This window comes from Nematolebias whitei, chromosome 5, assembly GCF_014905685.2.
Source record: "Nematolebias whitei isolate Nwh7 chromosome 5, NemWhi1, whole genome shotgun sequence".
NCBI classification, from domain to species: Eukaryota; Metazoa; Chordata; class Actinopteri; order Cyprinodontiformes; family Rivulidae; genus Nematolebias; species Nematolebias whitei.
In genome coordinates, this window is record NC_056502.1 from 25,051,187 (window position 1) to 25,060,606 (window position 9,420).

The following is a 9,420-nucleotide window of genomic DNA, read 5'->3' on the forward strand; positions in this document are numbered from 1 at the left end:
GCTGGACATGGGCACCAGTGACCCCCGCAATCCAAAAAAGGAAGGAGCGGGTAATGGATGGATGGAAATCCATCTATAAGCAAAACAATGTATTTATACTTTTCAAGATTTATGTTGCAACCCCCCTCCCCCCAATAATCAGCCTTATGTGGTTTGGTCCATGGTACACCTGCCTGAGGACTGAAGCTGTGGAGCCAGCATGAATAAATAGGTTTTTACAATTGTAAAAGCTCCTTGTTAGCATACTGGTGGGTTTGATTCTTGTCATGGAACTTTATTGTTAATTTTTAATCAATCCCCCCCACACCCCCATCCTCAACCCAAAATGCTCTTATTAAATTGCCCTGATTATTGTCACCACAATAATGAAGCACAGTTTCCACATTTGACTTTGTCTGCATTGGTGTAAACCTTTAACACACCTTGTTGTGTTACATTCACCCAGCACGCGTTTGTAGTTACACAACCACATGTCTAAAAAAAAAAAAAAAAACCAGACAGCTTGGATAGTTTTAAACCAGTTATATCACTGCTGTCATTGTAAACTATATGCAAGCATGCTAACTTGCATATAAGGTTCTTTAATGCATCACTTAGGAGGTGTTGTGCGCTGTAAATCTGAGAATGTGATTTTAAGGCCGCCTGTTTACAATGCACACGTATCAAACTACTGGTGTAATGGAAATGGATAAAGTAGAAGCTATTAAGCTGTAAAAGTATATAACTGATTATACCTGATCATTTATATTGGCTTTTAGGCGTGAACAAGCGATATACGTGATTACTAAGATAAAGTGTTGCTTGTTTGCATTTACATAATTGCCCACTGCTATTAAAGAAACCAAATAAATTACACAAAAGAGAAGAAACAATCATACATTGCAACAATATCTCCCTAATAAAAATGATCTTATTTAAAAAAATCAGGTTGACTAGTTTTGAAAGGATCTGCAAACATTTCTGTAAAAAGGATCAACAGCTCCAGTGATTTGTTCCCCTGCAGCTCTACTTTAAAACCTGATGTATGCAGATGTTCACATTCTGTTAAGTCAACTCAAAAAGTGTTTTTTTAAATATTCAATTATTGCAACATTTGTGTTATGCTCTCATCTCTATTGTGAGCCAAATCAAGTTTTACTAAAACTCCAAGTCAAATAAGTTTGATATCCAACTAAACGAGTTGTTTGGCTTTAGCATTTAAAGAACATCTCTGATTTTTCGTCTCAGACGTTTTCTGCTTCTGCTTTTTATATAACTCAGTTCAAACCTGCGAACTACAGCCTGCATTAATTGTACGAGCCTCCGTCACTGCGCGGTGCAATCAGCCGGACTGAGAGGACGACTCAAAGTGCCTGTGAGGATGTGAAGCTTTTAGGAGGGAGAAAGCTTTTGATGCGCTGCACCTAAATTAGCTTTCATTTAATTTAATTTGGATTTACTAAAGTCCCAGCTCAGCTTCATCAACTGGAACGCTGTCCCTTATTTTCTGCTTTTGAATAATTACGTTTTTTTTCTATTAGCAGATGCTTTTATCTAAAGTGGCTCATAACTGAGGAAGTTGCAGAACCTGCAAACCTGAGGCAATGAAGGTTTCTGCGTTTTACCCCAGGACCCACAACGGACACACAACAGACACACAACACATGACAAAACAGGAAAACACTCCGCTCATTGAAAGCTCATTTACAGGTTTTTGTTCATTCACTCCAAACCCAAAGTACCGTTGACTTATTTTACTGTGTACTAAAAGTCAGAGCACTTTATTCCCATTTGATCTGGACATTTTAATATGTGTTATTAAAGCTTAAAAAAAGCACATACAATGCAAAAGTAGTTATTTTTTAATCCATCAGGAGAAACTACAAACAGGAAAACAACAGTGTGATTGCTGAATCTGTGTTCCCACTATTTATTCAACAGCTGAACTTATTTCTAAGTTTATTCCCACTTCTTGAGCTTTCTCCCTTTTTTTCTCCACCACAGGTTGATGAACACAGAGAACAACTTAATTCAGACGCGACAGGAGGAAGCTGTGTCCTTTGAGCGGACGCTGGTTGCTTCCGAGTTCACCGACTGGCTGTTGCAGGAGGGGGAGATGCCATCCAGAGAGGAGGCCGAGCAGCTGGGCCGGAGACTTCTCGAACACGGCATCATTCAGCACGGTGAGGAGCATTAATGCTGACAATAACCTGTAAGAGTCTAATGCAGCCTTCAGAAGCAGAGGGACACTTCCATGTATTTTGCTTTGTGTTGTCTGTTGTTCTGTCTGTACAGCACTTTGGTTGGCTTTGTCACTGTTTTAAGTGCTCTATAAATAAAATGGTATGGTATGTGAGTTGTTAGGGAATTTTTGGTCAAAGGTTTGGATGCTTTTAATTACTATGTCTGAGTGTTAAATCTGTCCATGAACCACATGTTTGGTGTTAGAAAGCTGGATGAGTAAAGGCTCCCACATACTCAGGCGTACCTTGTGTACTCCGTGAGCCACGCAGACACTGCACAGATGGTTGAGACTTCATACTTGATCGTACACCCCGACCGACTGCAGCCAGCACTGCAAGCAAGGGACGTTTACCTTCGGGACAAATTGAGGTCGCCGATTGGTAATTTGCTGACACGCCTACAGGATTGATTGACAGGTCACAAAAGAAAAATAAAAAAATAATTAAAACGGGTGCTACCGGCGGCCCTGGGTAGAGGCAGCTGATAGCCCAGGAGCAGAAGCAGCGGTGTTCTCTTTATATGTTGTTAATAAAAAGTTCTAAAAAAAACCAAAAAACAGGGAGCACTGACCCTGCAGCCCACACATCAGACCAGCCCACTAGGAAATCTCCAGACCCTCTCGCAGCCACGCTGGGCCTGATTTTAATTATTTTGTGACAAATTCCTTAATTTCTCACCATTTCAGTCATGGCATCAACAGACGAGGAGGAAGAGACCTCTTGGAAAAAAAACAACAAAATAAAAGGCCATTAAACCAGATCAGGGATGAAGAAGGGGAATTTACTACATTGGTGTCACATACAAAACAGTTTGTCGCCGAGCAGTTTATTGAGCGACACCGACTACGCCGTATGTGTCAAACTCAAGGCTCGGGGGCCGAATGTGGCCCTCGTTGACGTCTTTTCTGGCCCCCAAGATGTTGTTTTAAATGTAAAATACTTTTATCACTTTAAATTTTTTCAGTAATCTTTGATTATGACGTCCAAACTGCAACAGAGAACGTCAAATGAGACCAATCAAACTCTTGTTGAGGAACCTGCAACCAAGAAAAGATGTTCGGTATCTAATTTGAGTTAATGTAGGTTCTGAAACCGGCCCTTAGTTTGAAAAGGTTTTAATTTTGGCCTCCTTTTGTAAGTGCGTTTGTCACCCTACGCGTACATGGTCGTAAAAATGTATCTTTGCGCGGATATGTCTTGAGGGCGTCCGCGTTTAGTATAATCCGGTATGCGTGGACTTCCACAGAGTGAAGTACACCCGAGTATGTGGGAGCCTTGGGGCTGCAGCGTGCAGCTGGTGCTCCAAGGATGCCTCCGAGTCTGTGAGCTCAGCTGAACTAATAAGAGTATGAAAACAAGCTTCACACACGGCTCGTGGCAGATTCTTGTGACTGGTCTTCGTGTGTACTTCCTGTATTTCTGTGTAACCTGCCCTGAAAATCTGACCTTGCAAGTATTATGGTTAAAGTTAATGGTTAAAAGTTAACGGTTAAAAATCTTCTCCTGTCTTCCGAGTGTGTCTCCTGAGACAAAGCGAGAATGTTTTTCTCGAACACGAGTGACTCACTCTTATTAATGAATCACACAAAGTTGTCGTGTCACCATTGCTCTTTAGAAGAGTTGTGTTTAAATCCCCCTGAAATATTTTCTGTTAGTTTGTAGTCTATACCTTGGCTAACTTTAGATCATTTATGCTGCTCTCATGTTAAAAACGCAAAAGGGATTTATTTTTATTAACTGTAAAGTAAATGCAGATCATTCAGTAATTTTCACATGCATTTTCTTTTCAAAGTATTGCTTTGTTTAGAACAACTGCCCCCAAGAGACAAAGAAAATCTGTCTAAAAGCCTTGCGGTTGCCAAGTTGAAGTTCTGTTAACGACACTTTAGGGAAGTAAACTGGTTCTCCCTGTAGTCCAGTCCTGGCTCATGTGACGGGGTCAGAGGGTTCTGATTGTGCACCCACTTCCTCTTTAACTTGGACACCAAACCACTCAAATGTTTCTGCTGCACGTGTCTTATTTTGTACTTTTCTTTTTCTGTCAGGCTATGAGAACTGGCAAAACCAAAAGTCCAGCACACTTCTTTACAAAACAGGAGAGTTTGAACCTTCGCTAGTTTTAGACAAAAACAAGACCTGGTTCACTAATTTAGCAACATGTTTAGATGAACTTAACGAGGATTATAGTTCAGATTGATTTGCTATAACCCATAAAACTAATCTCGGTCTCTGAAGGCTGTGTGGATTATTTTAAATATAGAAACTGTGCTCGTTTTTGTCCTAAGCCTCGTTACTGCTCCTTTTGGATTCTGAACTGACCCACATTGTAGCTCACACAGACTGGGACTGTATTTTTTATTTGCTCTTGCTGCTTGTAGGACCTAACCCTTCTCTGGGCTGCGTTCAAGACTGAGTGTTGAGTGAGAAACACAAGGGTGTGTGTGTGTGTGTGTGTCTGAATTTCACAAACTTCAGCAAGTCATCAGGTTGTTTTGACTTTATGGTCAAGATGCTTTTCTTATTATCTATGACCAGGAGGTACATAAACTTTTTTTTTGTCTTCCACCAAAAAGCAAAAGATGAGCAATGATGTTTTTGTTTGTGACTCTGAGTGCATGTGCACATTTTTTCTGTCTGCTAGCAAATTGTCTCCTTAACCACTGGATAAAATTTAATGAAGCCCTCAGAAAGTAATCTCTGGACGTTCATCTTTAACTAGTTAGCTTTGGGAGTCAATCCCATTCAAGATGGCTGCCACAGCTAATTAATCATACAAATATGGCGGTAACAGTCAGTTTTACAGATGTTAAGCTAAAATGTTGTGGAGTAGTAGCTGGGAGTCACCCCCAACACATACTATGTGCTAACATGAAACCTGTTCAAAACGTTGCATGAACTGTTGGAGTCAACCCTGTGTGTCTGTCTGTTAGTAAAATATCTCATGAACTACTGGATGATTTTACTGAAACTTCCAGAAAGTAATCGTTCTACAAAGTCTCCAGAGTCTGCAGTTATCCTGTCACTGAATACCCTGAATAAATCAGTTTCAGTGAAATGAGTTTTACATTTATTAAACACGCTGTGTACTGAAAAGTTGTTCAGCCACTACTTTGTTATCTTAAAATCTTTCGCTCAAGAAACAATACTTTAGAAATGAGCCTGTAATGTTTTTAAGCCGAGATGGAACTGGACCTGTTGACCTGTTGGACAGATTTAGAATAATTACTACAGTGGTTCAGTTGTACTGATCTGAATTTCCAGCATTTCCAACTTGTGTTTAATAACATAATTATTGTGAACACAGAGACACTCAGGAGCTTGGTAAAACTTAGGCTCTTAAATGATTTCTGGTGAAAATGGAAGGGTTTCGTTGCATTTGTACTGTTCATTTACACGAAAATAGCAAATGTTTTCTCTGACAACGGCACAATTTGAGAACGGGTTCCAGAGTGCAATGGTTCAAAAACATCCCGGTGTCCGTTGTCGTGTGGACAGAAAAAATAGATATTTTCTGCAAGTCCCTGGCTCATGCGCAGTATGATGCAAAACATAACGGCTTCCTGCAATCCACAGAAGAAGAAACTATCGACAATGGCAGATACCAGAGTATGTTTGTGCTTCTGACTCTTATAAATCTAACTACGGCTCTCCAACACAGTGCATTCATTTTCTACCTTTTTACTTTAATCATCGAAGACGAATACAGTTTCAAAGTCACCCTAAGCAACAGTTAAACTTAATCATCTGTCCATAGAAACATTTAATTCTCTCCCATCTCGACCGTTGTAGCGGCTTTCAGGTAGAACATTTTTATTTTATTTTTTTTACACATGCACACAGAGTTCCAAGTTTCAAAGAACAAAGCACCAACTAGAGGCGTGGCGCGGAAATTTCACCTTTTCCATGTCTACCATTGCTGTGTAAATAGATTATTTAGAACGTTTTCGTGTAAATGTGTTAATAGGAATGCAGAAAAAATTCAGTTTTCATTGGATCGTTGTCGTGTAAACAGGGCCTTAGAGGCTGATTTGATAAATAGTTACCGTAATGTGAAGAAACAAGTTGTTGCACATCGTCTGGGCATGATATGGATGAGGCTGCTCCACATGGCACTGCTGAAGGATGACTGTGAAACGCCTGACTGGCAGCTGGTTGGTGCGATCCCCAGAAACACTCTGTCTCAGTTCTTCAATTGATGATGTCCTCCAGCAGCAATAAAGCTGCCATTGTTCCACAATTATGTACAACTTTAATCTTTTGCGTCTCGCAGATGTGCAGTAACTGATGTGTGTTTACATCTACATGTGACAAAAATAGAGCAAACTTTTCAGTTTACATTGAAATGATGTTGTTTTGATTATTTTTGAGGTGTGCTATATGTTATGTTGTATGGGGTTAAATGTGGTCCAGTTTCATTGTTCAACTTTAAATCCACAAGTACTCAAATTCATGAGAAAACATTGGGTTTAAGTTCGTTTATGCAAGTTCTAGTATTTTCTTGTTGACTGAAAAAAGTTTGCTTGGCGGTAATCACGTTCTCACGTCATGTGAAAAGTTTGCGTATATTTACACGCACCGTCATGCAACATTCGTTTTGACACATCCCGATGTGAGTGGGGAGCGTGGCATACGCAATGTTTTTGTGCACACTCACCATTCATAAAAGAGACCCCTGGGCTGAGATGGAGGTGACTTATTAGACAATATGAAAACCAGTTCTAAGAGACTAATCCATTACATCCTATTAACTTTTTATTATTTGATAAAAGTGTGAAGAAGCAAAATAAAAAACTACCCCATGATTCTTCAGAACATGTGTTTTAATCTTTCCATACGTCTAGAAAAGGATTTGATTAGAATGTTTGAGTGTGAGAGGAACTGAAAACTGCAACATTTTCTTGTCATGTTAGCAGATTTACTTGCATGTGTGATTACATGTTGCATAATCATAGTCAACACCTGCAGTTTAAATATTTTACCATCTAGTAAAAGCATGCTTCTCTGTCAGTAGATGCATGTACAATACTGGTAATTGCATGTTGGATTCTGTTCTGAGATGGGATCGATGGCTCGTTGCAGGGAACTGGATCTTGACGATACGTTTACTTCATAGAGCTGTTCAGTTTTGAACGAGTGATGTCATCACATATGACATATGTGATGATGTCAGGGCCACGCGGTACGTCAGGGCCCCTATGTGTTTTGGAGACTCATTTGTCTGTAGGACTGAGGAGGAAAACTTGAAGAAACTACAAGGAGGAAAAATGAAAACTAGGAACGGTTTGCAACTCGGTTCTTATCGTTCGTTGTAAAGTGCCGTTCAGACGATCTGGATCGTTCACAGACCAGCAGATGTTTTTATCCTCCTCTTGTGAAGTCCATCTGTAACCCGTCTTAGACATTTTCCAGAACAATTGCCTGGCTGAGTTTTTGTAGGGTCACCACATGACAGAAAATTGGATTTTTACTTAGTTTTTGATTAAATTGGACTGTTTTCCTGTGGAGAGGTTACACATTTTTGTGTTAGAGTTTTACTTTCACTTTAGAGAAGTTTGATTAAAATGGACATGCCGATTTGATCAGTTATTTATACTAAGTTACACTAACGTGGTATTGCTAACACAACATTTTTTTTGGGTAAAATAAATACACCATAAACACTTTGAAAAGCACTCCCCCCCCACCCCGCGCCCCCCAAGTCCCCCAACATTGAATATAAGAATCCAAATCCTCTTTCAAATTTAATGTTTCTTTTCCTGTGGTAACTCGGTGGTCTGTGGTTGTGTCAGGAAGGACATGCGGCGTGAAACAACTGCCAAATCCTCGTGTACGTTCGCTCACTGTGGTGACCGCTCAGCAAGGGAATGACTAAAAGATATACAAGCCCAGTATATAGATTTTTGTCAACAAACAGAAAAATCTCACCTTTCGCCCACCTCCATCTCAGCTCTGGCTTTGTCAGGAGCGGGGGAGACACAATAAACAACAAAGTACTGCAAACGGTGGCACTAGTGAAAGCTGTAGATGATGTTCTTACTACCATATTTTCCGGTGTATAAGTCGCTCCGGAGTATAAGTTGCATCAGTCAAAAAAGCATCACGGAGAGGAAAAAAACATATAAGCCGCATTTATTATATGTTTATTTAATGGTCAAAACAGCTTCATTTCTCCTGGGTGGCGCGGTGCCATCCATCCATCCATCCATCCATCCATCCATCCATCCATCCATCCATCCATCCATCCATCCATCCATCCATTGCGGCCAGAGCCGCTAGCTCTCTAGCATTCCTCCACCTGCACCAGCTGAGTGAAGAGAGTGTGCACGGGAAGACTCACTGTTGCAGTTCTTAGAAATTTAACAAGATTAACACTTAAAAACAATTCTTTGTTTGCTCGACATTATAGCAAAGGTGTGTCACAGTTTAACTTTTCCTTAATAAATGCACTTTAATGGTCAAAACAGCTTCATTTCACCTGGGCGGCGCAGCTTCATCCATCCATCCATCCATCCAGCCAGCCAGCCAGCCAGCCAGCCAGCCAGCCATCCATCCATCCATCCATCCATCCATCCATCCATCCATCCATCCATCCATCCATCCAGCCATCCTTCCAGCCATCCATCCATCCATCGTGGTCAGAACTGTTAGCTCTCCAGCATTCCTCCATCCATACCAGCTGAGTGAAGTGAACGTGCACGGAAGGACTCGCTGTTGCAGTTCTTCGAAATTTAAAGCATCAGTCAAAAATTGCCTTATGAATATAGGGGAAAAAACATATATAAGTCACTTCGGCATATAAGTCGCAGGACTGACAAATCTAAGCAATAAACTGCGACTTATACGCCGGAAAATACGGCATTTTATTATCTAACTACATTTACGGGGAAGAGACTAATATCGCCTTCAAAAGGAAGAAAATGAGTGAAAACAATACTGAGATGGTTCATCACATGACTGAGTTCTTTCTGCTCCTCCTCTCTGCTCCCGTCACACAATAAGTCCATCCGTCCTCTCTTCTTTCACTGACCTCCCATACTTCAGCCTCCAAGAGCTGCAGCAGAGCTTAGCAACTACAGAGCAAAGGAATGTAGTGACACGCACGCACACACACACACGCACACACACACACACACACACACACACACACACACACACACACACACACACACACACACACTGGGACACACACACACACACA

At 40.8% G+C, this 9,420-nt stretch overlaps 1 protein-coding gene across 2 annotated transcripts in view; it reads left to right on the forward strand.

The window, feature by feature from the left end:
* deptor (DEP domain containing MTOR-interacting protein) overlaps positions 1-9,420 on the forward strand; it is a 39,030-nt gene that overhangs the window by 16,830 nt on the left and 12,780 nt on the right. For both annotated transcript variants that reach the window (XM_037676391.1, XM_037676392.1), the window contains exon 5: positions 1,984-2,162. In XM_037676391.1, the coding sequence (XP_037532319.1) occupies positions 1,984-2,162 (179 nt within the window). The remainder of the gene's footprint in view (positions 1-1,983; positions 2,163-9,420) is intronic.